Here is a 24796-nt window from a genome sequence, read left to right as displayed (position 1 = left end):
TTTAACCACTAGGCCAAAAGTCTGTACCCACATACTTTTTTAAATGGATAAATTTTATGGTATGCGACCTAAATCTCAATGTAAAAAAAGAGACTAAAATGTGTTAGAAGAATTAAAGAAAAACCCCTAAACTGCATATGTTTACTATATATAATGGTCTTTCCTTTTCCTCTTTTCCTATTCCCAAATCCTAACTAATCACCAACAACCTGAGTCACCATGTTTATCCTGTGGCTTCTTATATCACCTGGCCTACCTCCAGGCACCTGCAGTTGAAAACACATGGCCTGAGGGAGCCAAAAAGGAATCCAGGAGCCAGAGGTTTGTACATCTGTTTGGTGATACCTGGAAACGTTTTCTACTCCATTTTTTTGTGGGAAAGGAAATAGAATTCAGACCTGGCCACAAAGCTGTTTGGAAAGCCCTTAAAATTCTTCATTGTTTGGCTTTCACGCCTATGGATTGCTAAGATTATAGAAGAATCATCTCCATCGAAAATCACATCTAGCTACCTGTCTATCCCTGTTGATCTGTATCTATCTATCTATCTATCTAATCAATTACCTATCATCTATCTAGCTACCATCCATTATCTACCTATTGAACTATCATTTATCTATTTAGTTATCAGGTACCCATAATCTATTGGTCCACTGATTGATCTCTGTGTCCATTTACTTGATTCCAGGAACTTGATGAACTTGAATTGCTCTCTCTGTTCTGAATGTGGGAGATTTCATACATTGTATAAAGCCCAGTCTCTGGAGTAAGGTAAATTATCTCCACCAGGGATGACAAGTATGTATGAATCTACATGCTAACTTCAACACATTAACAGTTCAGAAAGATTTTGTCCCAAGCAAGATGCTGAGGACCTGTCTGCACTGTGACAGAACAACTCACTTCCCTGATTAGTAATGTCTGCTTTGGGTCCATGAAGGAAGATCATGACACACACGTTGTGTATTCACCACCTGCTGTGGGTAACACTGCCTCGGAGACTGCTAGACAGAAATCCTCCTGGCGATATCCCTCCAACCTCAAAATACTGCGTGCAACAAGACACTGCACTGTGTGTACTCACATGTTTCAAAAAAGAGATGGAGTTTTTTTTTTCTTTTAACCTAAGCTTATAACTTAATTTAAAGCAATCACACAAAATACCCTCCCCACTGTAAGGATCACAATCTAACCCATCCATTATTCCATCAATACAATAAAAAAGGTAATGGCTTGGGGGAAAATGATCCTTTAGGTTCCTGTATTCTAAAATAAGTCAACCACTCCATAAAGGAGGAAACATAGCAAGTATTCTCTACATTATTTTTGCAATCAAATCTGCCCCCTTGTATATTTCACCTCCCAAACAGCAATGACCAATCTTTCACTCTTATAATTAATTCTCTATCAGTAGAGAGGATATGTGTGTGTGTATGTGAGAGACAGAGCAAGAGAGACAGACAGAAAGACACACAGAGAGAGAAAGAGGGAGCACAAGTGAGCAGGCGATTGGGCAGGCAGCAAGGGTGACTTTGATGCCTACTTAGCATCATTCAGCAAGGCCCCCACTAGCCAAGAGTCCACTGAGTGCTGCCTTCACTCTGGTCTGACCACGCAGACTTCAGCAGAGGGGGTTCTGGACTTGCATCAGGTTTCTGAATGCCAGGTTAATAAGTCACTGGCCTGACACAGCCTGGTCTTTCCAGGTAGGTCCTTTCCAGTGAAACACGGCAGGGGAGAGGGGGTACTCAGGGGTTGAGTTAGGTCACCCAGGCCAACAACCACATGCAAAGCACACTGACCCTGCCCTTTCCCCAAAGGCTTCCAAGCTGCAGTTGGAACCAAAGGTCAAAGCTACTGCAGAAATGTCTCATTTCTATACCCTCTCACTGGTTATTTCCCTATCTAAATAAAACCACAATGGTTGTGGACCTCAGCCAAAGGGAGGCTCTCAGCCATGCCAGGTACTTTAATCCTTCTCTCACTTATCAGTCTAGCCTTTATCTTTCTATAGTGCAATGCTCAAGACAGCACATATCTAATAAAGCATGGATATTTCTGACAACAGAGACCAGTTAACAAGAAAAAGAGGAGAACATACACGCTAAATATTAATGGGAATTCGTTTTATTTATTTTTACATTCTGGGTAATTTTTGTAATAGGAATGTGTTACTTATATAATCAGAATAATCAATATAGCTACTTTTTAAAAATCAACAGAGAAACTATTAGCAAAAATCTAAGGGCTTATTAGAAATAATAGCATAGGAAAAACAATTGACAAGGAGTTGTGCCTGCAGAGGTACAAATATCTTCAAACATTTTTTTTTTTTGACAGGCAGAGTGGACAGTGAGAGAGAGAGACAGAGAGAAAGGTCTTCTTTGCCGTTGGTTCACCCTCCAATGGCCGCCACGGCTGGCGCACTGCGGCCGGCGCACCACGCTGATCTGATGGCAGGAGCCAGGTACTTATCCTGGTGTCCTATGGGTGCAGGGCCCAAAACTTGGGCCATCCTCCACTGCACTCCCTGGCCACAGCAGAGAGCTTGCCTGGAAGAGGGGCAACCGGGACAGAATCCAGCGCCCCGACTGGGACTAGAACCCGGTGTGCCGGCGCCGCAAGGCGGAAGATTAGCCTACTGAGCCGCGGCGCTGGCCTTCTTCAAACATTTATGCAAACACAAGCACATGAGCTCGTTCCCTGTCTAGACAGATAGATAATGTGCTTTTCAAATCAGTTAAAAAAATAAGTAAATAAATAATCATTAAAGCCACATAAACCCCAGATAAAGAGTTGGGAAAGTCCCTTCTGCCTCCAGCAAATACTAGCAAGGGTGTCCACGCACCAAGAATAAAATAAAAACCATGTAACTAATAATTCTGAAATTAATATTTTTACATATTTGATTCTGATCTTTTCTGAGTTAGAAATGATATTTTAGAGTTTAAGCAGCCTACATATTTCTCCCTGGTTCTCTCTTCTCTGCCTTCCCAGAGGGAGACCAAAGTGGTAATCCTAACTTTGGTCTATGTGGTTTTTTTGTTTTGTATCATTATCACAAACTCAAGAATCATGAAGATGAATACGCACTTTGTTTTCAAAATGCAAATAAATGCTATAATCCTGTACGTATCATTCTAAAGGCTACTTTTTAATTCAATAATATATTTGGAGATCTAACTGGGCTAGTACATACAAACGATCTTCATATAAGTTGTTATACTCTACCATACACCCATATCATAATCTATCTTCCCCCTATTAATGGAGACTTTGAATGTTAATGTTTCATTATGATAAACAAGCAAACACTTAAAATCACACAAATGAAATAAATGTAATTTTATCAAAGTAATTTATAAGTAGGACACAGATGAAATGTAATTAAATTGATAATCAAAAGCAACCTAATGGGTATACTGAAGACTGTACTTTGAAGGGTCATACATTACTCACGATCATTTCTCTTCTGAAATATGTGCTGCTCAAGAACTGAAAGGCAGATCTGCTATCAGGGATGGGTGTTTGGCACAGCTGTTAAAACACTTCTTGGGACATCTGCATTCCCTGACACAGGGCCTGGTTTGAAACCCGCCCACACTGCTTCTGATCCGGCTTCCTGCTAACATGTACCCTGGCAGGCAGCAGGTAATGGTTCAAGTACTTGGGCCCCAGCCACCCAGGTGGGAGACCCTGATGGAGTTCCTGGATCCTGGCTTTGGCCCTGGCCCAGCCCTGGCTACTGTGGGCATTTGAGGGGGAACCAGGACGAAAAGCTCTGTTTCTCTGTCTGCCTTTAAAATAAAGTGAAAATAAATTCTTAAAATGAAAAAGACCTACGAGCAGATGGTACTAAACCTACCATCATTCACATGGATATTGGCCTACCAACCACAGCCCCAAAGACCATCAAGCTGCACCTGGCCTGATCATTTCCTGTTAATATTTAGTCAGTGTTTCCAGTGAAATCGACTCCTTCGGATCAAAGGCTTTGCACAGACCCTACATGGACTCAGAGAGCTGACCACAGAGTATTAGACTTGCACCATTCTCTTATGTTTTCTGTGTCTCAGACTAAATTAAAGAGAAGAGAGGTGCAGAATTCTAAGGCAAAATAGCCAGAAATATTCATCCAAACTTGGATGTTCTTCAAAGAGTGTGCGGGCCATTCTAATTAGAGGAAGAAACACACCGGGGGCAAAACCCAGATGTTTTCCACAAGACTTCTCCTTCTGGCTGTTTCCATTTCCACTGGTAAGTCAAAAGCACAGTTCTAGAAGTTTGGCTGACTTGTAAAACCTGGTTTTGAGGAAGATTCTAGGGTCTCTAATAGCACAAGGACAGCAGAACCCGTAGATCAGATTACTAAACACGGAGTAGAGAGGTACGCTGGGGAGAGGGGTCTCTCAGTCATTCCCACCTGCATGTGCTTGGCAATGAGAGGGAGGACTCGGAGGTTCTGTGTAAGGACTGGCTTCAGGCTGCTGTGGGTCAGGACCAAGGGGATCCTTCCTGCAGAAATCAATGCAGCAAAGACAATGCAGACTCTCAGGCGCCCAGGGATGGACCAGTGACCAGGAGAGACACTGGCTGCAAGAGTGGTCATATCCTAGTTGATCATGAAGCTTGGCCCCCAGGGAGGAGACCCCAGAACCTTACCTCTCACAAGGACATTAATATGTCTGGTGGACATTCCCTGTGGCTTCCCTTCATAGCACGTGCGTTAGCGAAGGGTGAAGTGTCTTTAAATTAAATCAGTGAGGAAATTAGCAGCGTCTTGTTTTTGCTTGTTTGATGTGTTTCAAAGTGAACGGTTAAGTTGGTTAATTGCATAAAGGGTCTCCCAGAGGTTGCTGGAAAAAGTGTGTGATGAAAATATGAATGGAATTCAAAAATTATTTGCACCCAAACTTCCCTTTTAATTCCATTTCCTGTGAACTTTAAGTAGTATTCCCGTATCTCCCTGTGAACTGGAAAACCAGGAAATGTAATTCAAATGAGCACCTGTCAATGTGTACCACACCAGAGAGACAAGTCGCACTTAAAGCTCGCACAAGGCATGGGGCGAGAGCCAGCCCACTCCTCCAGGTTTTCCTCTTTGTGATTTTTCAGAATAGCTTCCACTCCCTCCTCACCTCTCCTTCACTACAGACTAAATTGCCTCGACCTTTCTGATCATTTCTTTTCTTTCTTTTTTTTTTTTTTTTTGACAGGCAGAGTGGATAGTGAGAGAGAGACAGACAGAAAGGTCTTCCTTTTGCCATTGGTTCACCCTCCAATGGCCGCCACGGCTGGCACGCTGCGGCCAGCGCACTGCGCTGATCCGAAGGCAGGAGCCAGGTGCTTCTCCTGGTCTCCCATGGGGTACAGGGCCCAAGCACTTGGGCCATCCTCCACTGCCTTCCTGGGCCACAGCAGAGAGCTGGCCTGGAAGAGGGGCAACCGGGACAGAATCCGGCGCCCCGACCGGGACTAGAACCCGGTGTGCTGGCGCCGCTAGGTGGAGGATTAGCCTAGTGAGCCGCAGCGCCGGCCTCTGATCATTTCTAAAATCTTCCTTTTCCATAACTGCAAATATGAAGGAGATTATTTAGTGTTCAATAAATTTGGCCAGTCCAGAGCCTCTTTCTTTAACTCAAACATTTTGGTGGGGTTTGAGCATTAGGACTAATCATAAAACAGCACTTCAAAGTTACTTTTGAATTAGGATATTTGATTCGTTTGCTTTTTAAAAATTTTTATTCATTTATTTTCATTTTGTCTAAGAGGCAGAGAGAGAGATCTTCCACCTGCTGGTTCACTCTCCAAATAGCCACAACAGCCAGGGCTAAGCCAAGAGCCTAAAATCTAATCTGGATCTCCCATGTAAATGACAGGGACCCAAGTATTTTTTTTTTTAAGATTATTTATGTATTTGAGAGGCAGAGGCAGAGAGAGAGAGCTCTTCCACCTGCTGGTTCACTCCCCAAATGGTCACCAACAGCCAGAGCTGAGCCAATACAAAGTCAGGAGCCTGGAGCTTCTTCCAGGTCTCTCACATGGGTGCTGGAGCCCAAGGAGTTAGGCCACCTTTTACTGCTTTCCCAAGCCATAGCAGAAAGCTGGATTGGAACACGAGCAGCGCGGACTCAAACCAGTGCCTATATAAGAAGCTGGCACTGCAGGCGGTGGCTTTACCCACTATGCCACAGCGCTGGCCCCAAAGACCCAAGTACTTAAGCCATCATTTGCTGCCTGCCAGGATACACGTTAGTAGGAAGCTAGAATCGGAAGCATTGCATCACTTATTAGTAAACTCAAACAATGTTTAACAATGAAGGTGAATGCTTATAAATAAGTATATTTGCAAAAGCTCTGTTATAAAACAGAATCCTGTGGCCACGGAAAAAGTCAATTTTACATCTGAATCATGCAAAATTTTGTAGGGAAAACCTTTCTAAAAACTACAGAGATGGGAAAACGACAGTAAAAGCAGGCTTTTCAGGATTCACTGGGAGATGAAGGAGGCAAGCGGAGACTGGGAATATCTGAGGCTCTCACATTTCTCTGTTTAGCACTGGCTGGGCCATGGGCGAGTATATGTGCTGGCAAGTCTTCCAACGAGATCCGGGCATGCGACAGCCACGGCTGCGGACAGTACTCTGCTCAAAGGTATGGGGGTCACAAACGGCCATCACCCTCTCAGCATCCTCAGCCCTCCCCTCAGTGTCCTCGCCCTGCTTTCCTGAGAGCTCACACATCCCTTGGGACAACAGGACCCAGGGGTGCATCCAGATACCTTCCTGCCTTTGCCACAACTCTGAGAACTTGGCTTCAAATGTGAGCTCTGATTTGGGGACAGAACATGGAATAAGGAAAAAAGAAGGGAACCAATGTTCTTTTCCCTCACAAAGTCTTTATATTGACTTAGCTCATCTGGCTTTTCCAAAGGTAAAACCAAACATTCCCATTGCAGTTTATTCAAGGGGAACTTGGAACGAGGCACCAAAGGGCTAAGGGATTTGAGAAGCACAGCTGGAGACAGCAAAGGCTGGACTTGAACTCAGGCATCTGGATTCTCTTCCCTCCAAACCAGGGTATTACTAACCCGAGCTCTGGATGTGGACTGCTAGAGGCTGGCCCTCAGCACATGAGAGAATACCTCTGTCTCTCCAGATAGTGGAGGACACGCTCACCAAGTTTCAGTAACCACTGCCTTACCCTGGGACTGCTGCTCTGATCACACAGCCACGTGGCCAACCGTATCACTGGTCTGCACCCTAATGTGCGTGAGATGCCCCTTGGAAAGCAGCCCCAGTACCTGAAACAGGACTAAGATACAGAAAACACGTAAACGCGGCCTCTGAATGGCCAAAATTAAGACTCCAACCAGTTTGCTTAAGTTTATGCCCTTGATCTATATGATGTCTTCCTGGCTCTTCACTTGGAACCTGGTCCACGTTACTTTACATGTATGAAGATACTTTAAAAAGTTCATGGAAGATGGTACTAAAATAAATGAAATGCTTACTTAGGTGTAAAAAAAAAAAAAAAAACTGAACTCCCAGCACACAAGGCATCTTCATAGAGTTCACGAAAACTGCATATTATGGAAAAAACTGTGGGTTTCAATTTTTTTGCTTCTACATAAACGTCTTAATTCTATCTTCCAAGAACTTCCTGAAGTCCCCTAATTCAGGCAGGAGCCTGTGAGAAGGGGAAGGAGGCTGCTAGGAGCAGGCACAGCGACAGCTGTGGAAGAATAAGGCGAGCGCTGAGGGGTGGCTACAGGCAAGCCTGAGGACCTCACACTACATAACTGTTTGCTACTTCTGCATCCACTTCCGTAGGCCCAGGGGCACCACTCCCTGCATGACACACCATGTTTGGTGAACACTGCTTTCTTTTCTAGATCATGGAGAGAAAACTAGACTAGGGCAACAAGGGATACTTTTAGGTTTTCATACAAAGAATTATTTGCAAATTTGTCTTGAAGGGGGTCAAGATTCAGATATTTATAACATTTACTTACATGGACTACCTCCCTTCTCTAAAATGCCATGAAATAATAATAGCTAATGTTTAAGGCTTACCATATACCAAGTACTATTTTTTTTTTTTGACAGGCAGAGTGGACAGTGAGAGAGAGAGAGAGACAGAGAGAAAGGTCTTCCTTTTTGCCGTTGGTTCACCCTCCAATGGCCGCTGCGGCCGGCGCGCTGCGGCCGGCGCACCGCGCTGATCCGATGGCAGGAGCCAGGAGCCAGGTGCTTTTCCTGGTCTCCCATGGGGTGCAGGGCCCAAGCACCTGGGCCATCCTCCACTGCACTCCCTGGCCACAGCAGAGGGCTGGCCTGGAAGAGGGGCAACCGGGACAGAATCCGGCGCCCCGACCGGGACTAGAACCCGGTGTGCTGGCGCCGCTAGGTGGAGGGTTAGCCTAGTGAGCCGCGGCGCCGGCCACCAAGTACTATTTTAAAGGCTTTCGTCTTTACAACGTACTTATTACTACCTAGAAAGAGGGAGGTCCAACCTGGACTAAGCAGGGCAGGTGTTTGGTCTAGCGATCGAGGACAGCTGGGATGTTGCATTCCACATGCAGTACCTGGGTTTGAGTCCTGGCTCTGCTGCCAGTTCCAGTTCTTGTCAAGGTACACTCTGGGGGCAGCAGGTTCCTGGCTCCCAGCTTCAGCATGGATCAAACTCATGCAGGCATTTGGGGAGCAAATGAGCAGACAGGAGATGGCTTTCTCCTATGTGCTCTCTCTCTCAACCCACAGACCTTAAATTAAAACAAACAAACAAACAAACAAAATGGGGCTAAACAGAGTGAGGTATGCCAGCATGCTCTGGCAGTCTCATCTGTGGAACCCCAGTCTGGGAACAGCAGGCTGACTCCTCATTCCTAGAAAACGCAGTTCCCCGCGGCAGCTCCTCTCAGTCTGTGCCTGTCTCCATCCTAGAAATCAGAGGCCTCACCCTGGTGTGGATGTCCTGTGCCCTGATGGGTCTACCGTCTTGGCGCCATTCACCGGAACCATTGTGGGCCAGGAGAAACCATACAAAACCAAAAACGCCATCAACAATGGTGTTCGGATTTCCGGGAGAGGTAAGGGGGTGATGGGCGGACCTGGGGCGCCGCCTGGAGGTGCTGATGCATGCTTACTTAATGCAGGCTCCATACACACAACTTTTCTGCTTCTCTCAAAGCCACAATGAAAATTCCAAGCATTTTCAAAGCTGCTCCAGCACCCTGACAACTTCTGCTTCATGCACAGGCTCCACCAAAACCCACAGCTGACTGCCAGGGTCCCTTCCTGTGGCCTATGTGGTTTCCCTCTGAAAAATCTATAAACAAAGTCACTTTCAGAAATACTCACCATGACCAAAATCCCTCCAGTTCATGAATGCTGGCATTTCTGCACGCCTGAATATGAAATATTTTCAAAGGCCTCTATGTTCCAGGTATAGCTAGGGCTCCTGGTCTTCCAGGAACGGGGTGGGTGGCTGCTTCCGTTCTGTTGAAGGGTAGCACACTCACAGAATAGGGCACAATGCCGAGTGTGCAGCTCCATGAATTTTCCCACAGTGAACAAACTTGGGTGAGCAGCCCCCAGCCCAGGAAACAGAACCTTACCAGCCCCCAGGGACACTCACACTAACCTCCAGTCATTATTGCCAGCAAGAAAAACCACAATGTATAACACTGTATGTTAGTTTTGTCTGTTTGTAAACAGGATAGAATTAAGGAGAATGCACTCTTTGTTGGGGGGGGGGGTTCCCTTTCCTTTCACAGCAAGGCTGTGGGGCTCATCCACACCCACCTTCACAGTGATACAGTGTCCCGTCACATACCTCTTCTGTGTGTGGACGATTTGGGCGGCTCCCCGTTTTAGGTGATTTGAAATTGCTATTGGGAAGTTTACGGTACTATTAATGTAGTTATGCAATCCACTGGGGGTGGGGTAGAGGGCTCTGTCCTCGCACAGCCTGGGAGAGTCACTTTGTGAGGACCCCCAAGTCCTTGAGGAGCGACTTGGTGGCTGTCCTCTGTGGGCCCAAAATACTATCAGAAACTGCTGCGATTGCACTGGGTCCCCTGAAGCACCACCACTTAGCAGACACCAGAGTTGAAGCAGTCATCAGGTTCACCTGACACTTGGAGAGTTACGGCACTGGACAGGTTACCATGGTGACTCCTGAACTCAACACGTGGGCAGCCAACTACAGCCTTAGTGGATCTGTACAGACAGAAATCTTGCTAGGTGTGGCAAATCAGAGTCTTACTTTCATCACCAAATGATATGGCAAAGTCCCCCATCAAAACTGACACTAATTCCTGGAGATGTAAAAGGCCACCGCAGGCCATCAGTCCGCTGAGCACCGCAGTTTTTCACAAGGACCGACTTACACTGGGCCCAGTGCAACCTCGATTCTGCCCTATGGCTACTTCACATTTGGCATCACCTGCTCAGCAGCTGGCAGAATGCTGCCGGGATGGAACTGTTGGGTCGCAGGTGCAGATGGTGCCACACGGTTTTCCTGAGTGGGTTTCTCAATCGACACTTCAGCCAGCAGGGTGTGGGAGGTCCACTGGCTCCACACACAATACTTGGTGTCATCTATTTACCATTTTATCTCAGCCGTTCTGCCGAGTGTGCAGCAGCATCTCATCACGGTTTTAATTTGCACATCCCTGATGACTGATGAAACTGTTAGCACAGAATTCTTCATTTGTGAATGCCTACTGTCTTGGACAAGGTCATAACCTTCGTTTTTTTTCTTCCTCACTTGAGCTGCTTGTTCTGAAAGTAGTGTGTATCTGATTTTTGGTGGTTTCCTGCCTTTCTCCTTGCATCTCCTGTTGTCTCTGCTTTATATAACTGGCTTCTGTGCTCACAGCGCATGAATAATTGAAAATGCTATAACTTCATTGAGAATTGTGGCCTTTTCCATCATATGTTGTCCTCCTGAGCCTCGTATCAGTGCTTTTTGGCCTGAATTCCACTGTTAGGTAACAGGTTCATAACCATTAATGTCTTATTATTGCCTCCATTTGGTTGGCAAACCTTGTGTGGCTCTTTACTTTTAGCCCTTTCAATCATTGTGTTTTATTTCTTGCTGCATATAATTGAGTTTTGCTTCTCAAGCCAGTAGGGAAATTTTAAAATAGATAAGCCCATTTATATTTATAGATAGTACTCATATACTAAGTCCCAACACTGTCATATTATAATGACTGTATTTTACTCTCTTTCTACCTTTCTTGGCGAGTCCTTGCTTATTTTAGTTCTTTGGATCCTAAGCAAAGTCTGTTTTTGCCACGGTGATTTCCATCTTCCTTCATCTTTAAAGTCTAATAGCTTTGTTAGATCGTCTTGCAGCTGACATCACTCTGGGCCGATTTTCCAGCTACTTGGTGTTTTCCTGTTATTATTCTTCATTGTTTTTACTGAGTTTTCATTAGACTCTTTTCTCCCTTTGGCAAGTGTCAGTCTTCTTTTAAATACGATTTTGTCATTTCCTTCTATTTCTCCTCGGAGTTCATTCAACTCTACTTCTTTTTTTTCCCCTGTTTTTATTTTTTAAATTTCTGACTTAGGGCTCCAGAAGCTCAGAGAATAAATAATAATGCTTATTTTTTTTAGGTTTCTGTATTAAAATGTTCTACATCAAGCCAATTAAGTACAGAGGTTCTATCAGAAAGGGAGACAAGCTGGGGACCCTGCTGCCCTTGCAGAAAGTGTACCCCGGCATACAATCGCACGTACACGTGGAGAACTGCGACGGGAGCGACCCCACCGCGCTCCTCTAACTGGGCGACGAGGCCCAGACCTCCAAAACAGAAGCTGTCTTCTTAAAAACCCAGCCGTGCATCGTTATTTCCCAAGGATTCATGCAAGAAATAAAGCAGCATTTAGACTTCAGTTCATTGTCACTTTGATGTTTGGGTGTGAACGAATTTCTCGGGGCTCTCTGATCTTTCTGTCACCCACGGGATCTGAGGTGGTTTTGGTTTTTTAGATTTCTCACTCCTGAAGACCTAGAACAAATAAGCAAGCCCATTAGAGCTGGTCCAGACTGCATTTCTGACACCTCTGAAACTTGCCACCTTTCTGCTGGGAAAGGAGAGCAAGGCGGAGGTGTTTGGACGGTAGGGCTGCGGAGTGGGTAAAACGCTAGAAGCAGCAGACACCTCACGAACAGCGGCTCAGTAAGTCAGAGGCTTCCTTTGAGCTAAGGTGGTGAAGACTCTCAGCCACGTCCGTGGGTTTGTCACACTGGGGGGTGAGCCGCCCATGTGGACGGCAAGGGCCCTGTACATCTTCACCTGCATGCTCCAGGCTCCCGGGGGAGTCACGGGTTTCCTGGTAATCAGGGATGGCAGGCCATGCAACCAGACCCTACGTGCCCCTGAGGCTGCATTCCAGGGAGGACCAGAAACAGAGAGGTCGGCCTCTCTCTAGGATGTGGCCCAGGGGGCCAGTCGGTGGGCTCACCCAGCTGTATACATATTATAGCTGCTTATTTCTACACCACACTGGACAGCTCTGCATTCCTCTGCCTTAATCATGCTGATAACAGGTTCCAAGAGGAAAGAAGACCATATAAATATTCAAATTATGACTCAGCATAATTCTGGCTCCCTGGATTTCAGTAAGTCAGAAAGAAATGACTAAATTACTCTTTCTGGAAACTTTTGTGGATTTTTCCTTAAATTCTTTGGAATACAGAAAATTCCAGTAGAATGACTGTATTCTTTTCTTAAATATTTATTTTGCTTCTATTTGAAAGAGACAGAGGTGGAGAGGAGGGGAGAGAGAAAGAGACAGAGAGGAGGGAGAGAGAGAATCTTCTGTATCCTGGTTCATTCCCTAAATGCCTACAGCAGCCAAAGCTGGGCCAGGTTGAAGCCAGGAGCCTGGAACTCCACTTAGGCCTCCCATATGGGTGGCATGGGACCAAGCATTTGGGCCACCAGTACACATTAGCAGGAAGCTAGATAGGAACCAGAGGATCCAAGACTTGACTCGGCACTCCAGTATGGGATGCCAGCATTCCAAGTGCTGGCTTACTTACACTCCCTGTGACTCCACTGGTATGTGCAGATAGCAATACATTAAAGGAAAATATAATGAGTTCAACTCAACTGCAGGAGAAATGGATGTAACTGTCCACCAGGACATAGGCAGAAATTGTTCATGACATCACTGTTTGTCTTGGCAAAACCTGGGGCAAATGTCCACCAGCAGTGAGATGGCCAAAGTATGTTACAGTTACAGAATGGAACACTGTGTAGACACTGTGGCCCAGCAGGTAACGCCAGCAAGTGCTTCAAGTGCACACATCCCATATGGGAGTGCCTGGATTTGAGTCCCAGCTCCTCTGCTTCCCACCCAGCTTTCTGCTAATGTACCTGGGAAGGTAGCACACCATGGCCCATACACTTGGGTCCCTGCCCCAACATGACAGACCTGGATGGAGTCCCTGGCTCCTGGTTTTGGTCAGGTCCAGCCTGGGGTCTCGCAGGCATTTAACAAGTGAACAAGCCGAGGGAGGATCTCACTGTCTCTGTCTCTCCCCCTCTCATTGTCTCTCTGCCTTTCAAATAAATGAATCTTTTCAACAAAGAATGCAATGTTATACAACAGTAACAGGAAATGGAACTCAGCTAAACAAAGCAAAATAGATGAATGATAGTAATATAAAGTGCTTTTTTTAAAAGATTTTTATTTATTTATTTGAGAGGCAGAGTTACTGACAGTGAGATGGAGAGACAGAGAGAAAGGTCTTCCACCCACTAGTTCACTCCCCAAATGGCCATTAACAGCTGGAGTTGAGCTGATCTGAAGCCAGGAGTCAGGAGTTTCCTCCTGGTCTCCCATGCAGGTAAAGGAGCCCAAGCACTTGGGCCATCTTCTACTGCTTTCCCAGGCCACATCAGAGAGTTGAATGGGAAGAAGAACAGCTAGGACTCGAACCAGTGTCCATATGGGATGCCAGCATCACAGGCAGAGGATTAACCTACTGTGCCAAAGCACTGACCCCAATATAAAGTTTTTTTAAAAGTCCAAAAGATCACTGGGGCCGGCACCGTGGCTCACTTGGTTAATCCTCTGCCTGCGGCAGCAGCATCCCATATGGGTGTGGGTTCTAGTCCCGGTTGCCCCTCTTCCAGTCCAGCTCTCTGCTGTGGCCCGGGAGTGCAGTGGAGGATGGCCCAAGTGCTTGGGCCCAGCACCCGCATGGGAGACCAAGAGAAGCACCTGGCTCCTGGCTTCACACTGGTGCAGTTCCAGCCATAGCGGCCATTTTGGGGGTGAACCAATGGAAGGAAGACCTTTCTCTCCGTCTCTCTCTCTTACTGTCTATAACTCTACCTGTCAAATAAATTTTTTGAAAAAGCCCAAAAGATCATATGAAGCATGATACCTTTTTATAAACTTAAAACAATTACAATCAAATTTCTAAGGACTCATATACTCCTGTGTAATAACATTCTATGAAGAGGTAAGGAAATAATGTACACTGGTGACTTCAGGAGTGGGTAAGGGAGGACGCATGGAAAGACTGAAGTGGCCACCCACGCGGCAGGTTCCCGGGGAGGTGACCCCGTGGGTGTTTATCATTAGGAGTTCCGCATTGCAGGGGCACACAACGTGCATGCCAGTGGCCAGGACAACAAAGATGGTTCTGGGAGCTGGGAATCTGTCATACAGTCAGCACCTTTAACTCCCCACAGCTCAGAACACCCTGTATAAGAGCAGACAGTTAAGAGCAGTTTCTGTGTTTGTTTTGGTTACAGCAAAGACCACTACATCAGCACCGTCTGATTTGACTACTTCCCATCTTCATCTCCTTGGTACCAGTAATTTCATGTTGTTTTCAGAAATTAAAGTTGCTTTCAAAAGACAAACGCTGTGGTCCCACTGAGGACAGGGAAACACACAGAGTTCACAGGCGATCTCAAAAGGAGCTCTGAGGCATTACAACAATGAAACATATACTGAGCCCCCCAAGAACCAGCCTTCTTAAGTGATCATCTACAGAGCAGAACACAGGTGGATGTGGACACTGTTCACCCGGAAGGGGAGCTTCCCCAAGGCAGAAGGCTACCTGTCTGCCTCCCTGGCGGGCACCAGGAAGAATTGGATAACAGCGCCCCCTGGTGTCTTATATCAGTATTTTTTTTAAATCTTGATCTTGGGTTTAGATGTCAAATGCTCAGCTTTCATCCAAATATTATAAAGGTAGGAACAACAGAGACGTAATAGAGTAGCTCACTTTCTCGTACTAAACATGGCTACACTTCAAAAGCATTGTCAGGTTCAGTAATGAATTAATAATGTGAATAAAATCGATTGCTACTTTGACAATGCTAACTGTAGGAAGTTAACAGGAAAACAAGAGAACAGATCAATTAAGAGGCAAGGCGCGCTGCAGGAATGATCCTTCATTATTTATCACTCACTGGCAAAGCACCAGCAATGCTCACACATCTAACAATCAGCCTCTCTTTGCCTCACTCTCTTGGTAGGGTGTGCAGTACAAATGCAGCCAGCAAGGCTCACGAACCAGGAAAAGCAAAACTCTGAGAATCTTGTTTCTGTTTTCCATTGGTACAATCTACGTAACCACCTTTCCCCACATTCTCTCCCCTGATTTTCTAGAAGATTTTTCAATTTTATTTATTTTTATTTGAAAGGCATAGAGAGCGCGCGCTTCCATATGCTACCTTACTCCCCAAACACCTGCATGGGCGGCGAATCCTGGGTCTCCCGTGTAGATGGCAGGGACCCCAGGACGTGGGCCATCATCCACCGCCCCCCACCCCGGGGTGTGCATTAGCAGCAACGCCAGGAGCGGAGCTGGGACCGGGTCCCGGCACTCTGCTATGGGACAGGGGCACCCCGAGAGGCATCTCAATCACCATGCCACACGCCCATCCCTCCATTTGTCTTTTGCCCACAAAATTACCCAAACATTTCCAGAATCCTCTACCAAAAGCAAAGACACATTTTTAACATGCACAAGTTTGCTTAGTGCTCTAAACAGATTTTTAAAGACTAACGTTTGAATCTAATATCAAATGCATTCACTTATCCAGAATTTTCTTGTTGAGATAAACAATTTCCAAAGTAATGAAGACAGCTTTAATTTTTACTAGATGAAGAATTAAAAATACTCTATATTCTCTTGGTTTTGGCTATCTCAGAAACGTTTTGCTCTTCCCTGATCAACCTAGTGAGGCCAGCCGGGTAATTTACATGAACTGACGATCCTGCGTTACTTTTTCTCTCGGATTCAAGATATTGCGAGCTTGCGAGGTTCAACTGCTGGCCTTGTCTCCAGCAGTGACTTCTCACCGTGCAGGAAAGGCCGCGGCAGTGAGCAGCTCTCCTGCTAGCAGGCTCCCCTCGTGAGTCCCTCTTGGTTTGCTGCCTTATTACCAGCACAGATGCCACAGGCATTCTGCCACCTTCTCCACGTGGGGAGACACAGTATACTTCCGGCCCCAGCCCCGGGACAGCAGACCAAAGGAAAGCCGGGTGAAGCCCGAGCCCCACCTCTGCAGTGTTCCCAACGCCCCACGGCTTCCCAACACCATCTCGATGAAGCCATTTCTCGTCCATCTGTTTGCTCCGTTATCTCAAGGAGATTTTAGGTTCTAGTCTATGCTGCCTCCGCACACCCCTGAAATCCAAAGTTGTAAACTATGTGATCTGCAATAGTAGCAGCTCAGACTGCAAGAAAGTGGCTCTACTTTTAACTGACGCCACCGACACCACTGCTGTTGACTGAGGTCTTCCTCCTCCTCCTGTTCTGGGAACGAGAGAGGCCAGGGGACAGCAGACGCCTGCCCAGGCAGAGCCCCTGAGAAAGACAGAGCAGTGGCAATGATCACCGTCTCAGAACAAAGGGACACAAAATCGTCACTTACAAGTCACAAGGTACCGTCATTGCTTAGTAGTAAGAATATTTAAAAACTTCTTTTAGTTAGAAATGTCGCTCCCCCTCTTCGCGGAGGAACGACACAGGACCCTGCGCTGTTCTTTCGTCTGCTCGGCCCTCCCCGGGTTTGCTGCTGGTTCTTCCCAGGTTGGCTGCTATCCCTTCCACCTCCGTGGAAGGGCAGTTCCCCCTGGCCACATTCCCCACTTCCGCAGGGGAGCGGCACACCGCCGGCCGGCTCTCTGGGGGGCTGCACAGGTGTTCCCTCAGATGTTCCCGGTGCATGCCGTCTCTCTCCTCCTTTATAGTCCTCCTCTGCCAATCCTAACTCGGCTGCCCACACGCCGAGTACGCTGCTCTCCTCCAATCAGGAGCAAGTCCTACAGTTTATTAGTTGAACTGGAGGCAGCTGTGCGGAAGCTGTTTACTTCTCTCCCAGCGCCATATTGTGGGAGAGCAGATGCATAGAATAAGTCTTAATTCCAGTAACTCAGTCCAGTCCGGATTGCTCCCCACAGATCCCCCTTTCTTTTTATTTTTTGGCGTTGATACGCGCCTGTCTTCGGTGTCCCGCGGCACACACTCTGCTCTACTTGCTAGAGTTGCCACAAGCTCTTACAAGTCCTATCAATCAGGCAAACCGAATCCGGGTCCTCTCTTCGCCATGTTGTGAGGAGGTTTTTAGGCGCTGATGCGTGCCTGTGTTCGGTGCCCTGCAGCGCATGCTCTGCTCTGCCTGCAGGGGCTTACAAGCCCTATCAGGCAAACCGAATCCAAGCCTTCTCATTGCCTTTTTGTGGGGAGGCCTTACTGATGTTAATTCGTGCCTGTCTTCGGTGACCTGCGGCGCATAAGCTGCTAGCCGCCGCAGGTGCTCATCGCCTCACTTAATCGGGCAGACCGAATCCAAGCCTTCTAATTGCCATGTTGAGGGGAGGCCTTTCTATTTCTCTATTTCTCTATCTCCGGGCATTCCTATTTCTCCCATTTTACTTCTATCTTCCAGCATTCCTATTTCTCTCACTTTACTTCTAAACTTCTATTTCTCTTATCCCCGCGGCCTCCCGGCGCCTCGCCCTGCCGGCAGGCTCCGCCCCGAGGCTATTTCTCGGCGCCTCGCCGGCTCTGAGCCGCTTCAGCCCGCGTCTCTCTCATCTGCGTGGCTCGGCTTTGCGCGGCTTGGCTTCGCGTGCTCCGCGGTCTCCACGCCCTTCGCGTCTGCACCACGGCCTCGCGCCAGCCCCGTTCCCTATCTACTTGTGCCCCGCACGCTCTCTCTGCACACGGCAGCCTCCGCGAGTCACACAGCGTAGCTTACGTGTCCGCCACTAGCATTCAATCTAAGTTCCCCGGGCTAGCCTGGCGAATTCAACCCAGCTTACGTCTCCGCCCCACGATTTGGCTTCCCGTCCTTTGCTCCCCGGGCTAATCAGACGGATCCCAATCTGGCTTACGTTTCAGCTTCTGGTTTCAACTTTTCGCCCCCTATTCCCGGGCTAACTTGAGAATCCCAAAGTGGCTTTCGTATCTGCCTCGGCCTGCCCCCCGCGGCTTCAATTTCCCTAACATTTTTCTCTACCCGGTATGTTTCCCCAAGCTTTCCTCCAACAATACTCCTCCCTCATTTCTCCTGGCCTCTCCCCACAGTCCGCGTCCGAGTCTGTTTGTTCTAGCTTTCACTTTCGCCTTCGACCTTAGAGATTTCTCCCAGCTTCCCCCGTAGTCCGTATCCGAGTCTATGCCTAGGCTTTCAATAGCTCCTTCCGGCACCTTTATCGTCCGGCTTTTCCCTAGGCTGTTTGCTAGTCTCTCTCTCCGGTATTTTCCCAGTTCTTCCCGTTTCTTCCCTCCTAAGTTTCCTATCCGGCCTAGGTTTCCTATCCGAGTCACGGCACCATTATGTCGCTCCCCCTCTTCGCGGAGGAACGACACAGGACCCTGCGCTGTTCTTTTGTCTGCTCGGCCCTCCCCGGGTTTGCTGCTGGTTCTTCCCGGGTTGGCTACTATCCCTTCCACCTCCGTGGAAGGGCAGTTCCCCCTGGCCACATTCCCCACTTCCGCAGGGGAGCGGCACACCGCCGGCCGGCTCTCTGGGGGGCTGCACAGGTGTTCCCTCAGATGTTCCCGGTGCATGCCATCTCTCTCCTCCTTTATAGTCCTCCTCTGCCAATCCTAACTCGGCTGCCCACACGCCGAGTACGCTGCTCTCCTCCAATCAGGAGCAAGTCCTACAGTTTATTAGTTGAACTGGAGGCAGCTGTGCGGAAGCTGTTTACTTCTCTCCCAGCGCCATATTGTGGGAGAGCAGATGCATAGAATAAGTCTTAATTCCAGTAACTCAGTCCAGTCCGGATTGCTCCCCACAAGAAAAATATTCCAAACTGAAAAATAATATACACATTTCACTTTCTATTTATTTACTTGAAGCGCAGTTATCCAGAGAGAGACATTCCATCCACTGGTTCTCTCCCCAAATGGCTGCAATGGCTAGGGATAGGCCAGGAGGAAGCCAGGAGCTTCTTCTGGGTCCTCCACATGGGTGGCCGGGCCCTAAATACTTGGGCCATCTGCTGCTTTTCCAGCTGCATTAGCAGGGAGCTGGGTTGGAATCGGAGCAGCCGGGATTTGAACTGGAGCCCACAGGGGATGCTGGTATTGCAGGTGGCAGCTTTACCACATACACCACAACGCCAGCCCTCTATTTTTTTTTTCTTTTTTAGTTGAATTGACTTCTTAGAAATTTAAGATATGGGGGCAGTACTTCGGGGAAGAATTTGAAAAAGTAGTTTAGTAAATTTACTGTGCTCCACACCTAGCTGGACACTGGGGACAAAACAGTAGGCACAACCCAGCAGTGATCCTGAGCTGATGGGAGCCCACTGTGGTGGCTAAGTGGACTCATCAGACATGTACACAGTAAATGACAGCCGTGATAAGCACATTCACGAAGAGCCACGGAATGAGTGCTGGGCGCCCCTGAGCCAAGGACCTGAGCTGAGTGGGTGGCGACCCAGCACCACCGCAGGCCTCCAGGGAGGAAAGCTCCGAGGGTGCAGCGCTGCCAGGAAGAGAGCAGCGCGGCTCCCTGGGGACCACGGTGGGGCAGTTCCGAGAAACTGAGGCAGGGACCAAGCAGGTGCAGCTCCGTGAAGGGGAGGCAGAGGCGGCAGGAAGAGATGGCCTTCGTGGGGCCTGGTGGGTCACGTAAGGACACATCTTCATCCCGGAGCCACGGGCAGCAGCCGTGAACAGGCTGATCTGTCACGGAAGTATGGGATCGCTTGAGCAAAGGATCTGGCAGGGTCCCAGGCCCACAGGAGGCAGCCAGTGAACGCCGAGTGCCTCCCAAACACACCCTGCCTAACGGGCCTCTGCATCTGGGCGGTGCACTTCATCAACGGGCAGTCCCGGCAGCGTTTTCCTTTTCACAGAACCTCTGCGGCATGAATTAGTATTATTGAATCTAATGCCAGTTATCGCCCAAGGTAATTTAATAAAGAGGAATTCAAAGTATATTGGAAATTACAAGTTGTTTGCTGAATCACAAGATGATCTTACGTAGTACTTAAAATTTTATAAGTGTAATTAAATCGTTGTATCTTGATTTTACTTAGTTTTTAAATTTAATTTTGTAATATGTATTCATGCCAAGATGAACCAGAAACAACAAAAATAATACAAAACTGTTCGGTAAAAGACATAAAGGATTGCAAGCTCAGTCTCATAAATTTAGCTAAAATATGCCTTTAGGGAAGGCTGAGCACTCTGGAAACCACGGGCAGCTTTGAGCACATGGACCAACAGGTCCACACTCACTGTCTGTGCTCCCACTGCAGATGGCTGGCTTTTCAAATTCTCATGTCTTTTCAAATGTTTCTGCAGTAATCCATCAAGATAGTTTGCAAACTATATCAATATTTAACCTAGGGCCAGCGCCTGGTGCCGCGGCTCACTAGTCTAATCCTCTGCCTTCGGCCCCAGCACCCCGGGTTCTTGTCCCGGTTGGGGCACCGGATTCTGTCCCGATTGCTCCTCTTCCAGGCCAGCTCTCTGCTGTGGCCAGGGAGTGCAGTGAAGGATGGCCCAAGTGCTTGGGCCCTGCACCTGCATGGGAGACCAGGAGGAAGCACCCGGCTTCTGGCTTCGGATTGGTGCAGCATGCCAGCCGTAGCGGCCATTTCGGGGTGAACCAACGGAAGGAAGACCTTTCTCTCTGTCTCTCTCTCTGCCTAATTATGCCTGTCAAAAAAAAATTAACCTAAAATATTTCAGCAATGGATCTTACAATGCACACCCGCACAGAAGGGAACAGCCAGTCGTGCTACGCGAACAGTTCTGGTGGCCCGGCTCCCTGACGAGCAGCAGCTCGGGGAACCATGCTCTGCCCAGGCATTCAGAGACCTCGGCGTGAGCTTCCTCCAGGGTGTCCTCACCTCAGGGACCAGCACATCCCCCGTGACATAGCTGGGCAAGCTCCACCCCCACCGCCTCACGAACTCAGTGAAGGCCAGGCAGCTGACTTGGCACTGGCGGAGGCCCAAGGACATGAAGCTCGCACGGTATTCAGCAACGCAGATCAGCTCTTTATCAGAGGCTGCAGCTCCCCGGCACACACCACCAGCTCAGTGCACCATGGACAGTGGCCGCCCTCCCAGCCCAGGATGGCTCTGCTCACTGCACCACTGAAACACAGGTGCATGATGGGAGTCTCTTCTCGGAAGAATGTCTCCTCTTCGTGTAAGAAGTACATGACAATGTTAATCCCGGGGGAGTGCCGGACGAGGGCGTCCCAGCTGCCCTTCCTGACCCAGGGAAAGGCTGTCCACCCCATGCCCTCACTCACAACATCCACGTGGAGACGCACCAGAGGATTCATCACTCAGAAGGCAGCAGATCAAGGCCGCTTCTCCAAGGCGTCAGCAGTGATCAGCGATGCACAGGAGTCCTGTGGGAGATGGGGAGAAACCCCCGAGAGCAAAGGGTCGCAGGGACACCGCAGCGACCGTGATTGCAAAGGTGAGTGGGAATGGAGCTAAGCTCTATGCTGGTGAAAGAGGATTTTTGCTCCTGGGGCTGGCACTAGAAGGCAGAGAAGGTAAAACTGCCGCCTGCCATGCCGGCATCCCACATGGGCACCAATTCAAGTCCCGGCTGCTCCACTTCCCATCCACTCTCCGCTATGGCCTGGGAAAGCAGTAGAAGATGGCCCAAGTCCTTAGGACCCTGCACTCATGTGGGAAGACCCAGAGGAAGCTCTTGGCTCTTGAGTGGTGCAGATCCACCCATTGCGGCCATCTGAGGAGTGAATGAGCAGATGGAAGATCTCTTTCTCTCTCTCTGTGTAACTCTTTCAAATAAATAAATAAATCTTAAAAACAAAAAAGAAATCCATGAACTCTTATTTTATAATACACATTTTCTATGAATTTCTTAGAATTCCCCCATGTGCCATTCTATAAATTTAAATTTGGTATTACTGGTTATTTACTAAAACAGGTATCTAATGGTTTCTGAGGAGATGGTTGCCACGATACATAATTATGTATGTAACACAAGGTACAGATACACACACACACACACACACACAAAGGGTTTTCAAAAAATAAGTACAGATTTAAAAATATTTTGCACCAAAACAAACTTATCTTTTAATTCCATTTTTCAATGAACTTTCTTAAATGCTCTCATGTATTTATACATGGGATTAAAATACTCTCAGGAAAAGCGATTTAAGTTTAAGTATCTCTGGCTGGCAGATTAAGATAACTTTGGAATAAAGTTACTCTAATGAGATGCTTTAGAAGCACCTAATTTTCAACAAGAAATCTGGGGGCCAGCCCTGTGATACAGCAGGTAACCCTGCCTCCTGCAGAGCCAGCATCCTGCATGGGCACCCATTCAAGTCCCGGCTGCTCCACTTCTGATCCAGACCCCTGCCACCCATGTGGGAGACCCAGATGAAGCTCCTGGCTCCTGGCTTTGGATCAGCTTAGCTCTGGCCATTGTGGCCATTTGGGAAGTGAACCAGCAAATGGAAGATCTCTCTCTCTCTCTCTCTCTCTCTCTCTCTCTGTAACTCTGCCTTTCAAATGAAGAAATGAATCTTTTTAAAAAATATAAGAAATCGGCCAGCGCCGCGGCTCACTAGGCTAATCCTCCGCCTAGCGGCGCCGGCACACCAGGTTCTAGTCCCGGTTGGGGCGCCGGATTCTGTCCCGGTTGCCCCTCTTCCAGGCCAGCTCTCTACTGTGGCCAGGGAGTGCAGTGGAGGATGGCCCAAGTGCTTGGGCCCTGCACCCCATGGGAGACCAGGAAAAGCACCTGGCTCCTGGCTCCTGCCTTTGGATCAGTGTGGTGCGCCGGCCGCAGTGCGCTGGCCGCGGCGGCCATTGGAGGGTGAACCAACGGCAAAGGAAGACCTTTCTCTCTGTCTCTCTCTCACTGTCCACTCTGCCTGTCAAAAAAAATAAAAATAAAAATAATAAATCCCACTGGTATTATTATGAAAAATCATTTAATCTTTAAAACGCAGAACCTACCAATGGACAAAACACAAGGACACCTACTCACTTTCAGGAATCTTAAGAGTGTAGCTGTCACTGGCCACAAGAATCTTCAATGAAAGATCATCCACTGGGGGTCTTCAATTTTGATTGATGAAAATGACTTCGAGTTGACAAAAACTGTGAGCGCTGACACACAAGGAGACTTGCGTGGCAACAAGAAAAAAAAATCACAAAACGTTACTGAAAAATCAACACCTTCAGCTAAATAATTAAAATGATGTTAATATACGTGAATAGTAACATAGTAAAAGCAATCAACACATTACTGTTTGTTCCAAAGCTCTTTTTTAAAATATTTATTTGAAAGGCAGAGTTAGAGAGAGAGAGATGGAGAGAAACAGAGATCTTTCAACCACTGGGTCACTCCCCTAAGGGCCACAATGGACAGGGTTTGGCCAGGCTGAACCCAGAAGCCTGGAACTCCAACCAGGTCTCCCACATGGCTGGCGGGGGCCTGGAGTGCCTGGGTTGGAGTCCAGCTCTGCGTTCAATCTTCATCTTCTTGCTAATGCGCACTCTGGGAGGCTGCAAGTGACAGCTTAAGTCAGTAGGTCCCTGCCGCCTACCTGGGAGACATAATCTGAGTTCCTGGCTCCCAGCTTTAGACAGTCAGTCCTGGGCTTTGCAGGCTTTTGGGGAATGAACCAGTAGATGGGAGTTTCTCATATTCTCTCTCTCTCTGCCTCTCAGATTAAAATGTTAAAAAATTAATCATAAAAATTTCATAAAACATGTTTTCCAGCTTTTTCAAACATAAGGATAGACTTTTTAGTATCAAAGTATATATATTTATACCCTAGAACAGGAATTGGCAAATCAGTCCATAATCTGTGTACCGTTTAGGAGCTAAGGATAGCTGAAGAGAGTATTTGTAAGGAGTAGCGTCGGATAGAAAATTACCCGAAGTTCCAACTTCTGAGTTCATAAAGTCTGCCTGGAACGCAGCCTTGCCCCTTCATGGACACCCTGTCTGTGTCGCTCTCACACTGCAACACTAGAGGGTGAACACTGAGACAGAACGACACAGCCCTCAACACCTCACACAGTTACTGGAACTCCCCAACTTCTGACCTGGCATGGAGTTTCACTCTGTATTATCCACTCCCACATCGTCAGTCCTAAAATAGTAGGTGAAGCACGGGAGACAGTCAATAACAATCTGTTTAAAATATACACGGACGTCACAATCCTCAGAGACATGCTTCTCTGAGTAAGTGCTCTAAACAAAGTAAATTCGAATTTTTATATGCTTTCAAGATTCATAAACTAAAGCTCACTTATAGCTTGAACCAAAA

At 47.6% G+C, this 24796-nt stretch overlaps 2 protein-coding genes across 3 annotated transcripts in view; one reads left to right on the top strand and one right to left on the bottom strand.

The window, feature by feature from the left end:
* The window catches only part of TGFBI (transforming growth factor beta induced), a 110603-nt gene extending 86077 nt beyond the window's left edge, over positions 1–24526 (bottom strand). Inside the window, exons 1-3 of one of the 2 annotated variants that reach the window (XM_017341072.3) lie at positions 24402–24526; positions 23506–23643; positions 21779–21880 (exon numbers count right to left, since the gene is read on the bottom strand). In XM_017341072.3, the coding sequence (XP_017196561.1) occupies positions 21779–21811 (33 nt within the window). In that variant the 5' untranslated portion in view covers positions 21812–21880; positions 23506–23643; positions 24402–24526. Of the gene's footprint in view, positions 1–21778; positions 21881–23505; positions 23644–24401 lie in introns of those variants that run through there. The other variant, XM_017341073.3, reaches the window with a different exon arrangement.
* On the top strand, positions 3989–11909 carry LECT2 (leukocyte cell derived chemotaxin 2). Its single transcript, XM_002710106.5, has 4 exons — positions 3989–4257; positions 6558–6654; positions 8946–9091; positions 11631–11909. The coding sequence occupies exons 1-4, from the start codon at positions 4212–4214 to the stop codon at positions 11795–11797; spliced, it is 456 nt and encodes a 151-aa protein (XP_002710152.2). The 5' UTR covers positions 3989–4211; the 3' UTR covers positions 11798–11909.
* Positions 24527–24796: the final 270 nt, after the last annotated feature.

The sequence above is a fragment of the Oryctolagus cuniculus genome, chromosome 6, assembly GCF_964237555.1.
Source record: "Oryctolagus cuniculus chromosome 6, mOryCun1.1, whole genome shotgun sequence".
NCBI classification, from domain to species: domain Eukaryota; kingdom Metazoa; phylum Chordata; class Mammalia; order Lagomorpha; family Leporidae; genus Oryctolagus; species Oryctolagus cuniculus.
Note: the sequence above shows the minus strand (reverse complement) of the source record. Positions and strands in the feature narration are given on the sequence as shown.

Bases quoted from the DNA above. Each gene is read 5' to 3' on its own strand.
- LECT2 (XM_002710106.5), top strand. From the start codon at position 4,212: ATGTTTTCCACAAGACTTCTCCTTCTGGCTGTTTCCATTTCCACTG. The intron at 4,258-6,557 runs GTAAGTCAAAAG...TTCTCTGTTTAG, and splicing joins GGCTGTTTCCATTTCCACTG to CACTGGCTGGGCCATGGGCG. The intron at 9,092-11,630 runs GTAAGGGGGTGA...TATTTTTTTTAG, and splicing joins TGTTCGGATTTCCGGGAGAG to GTTTCTGTATTAAAATGTTC.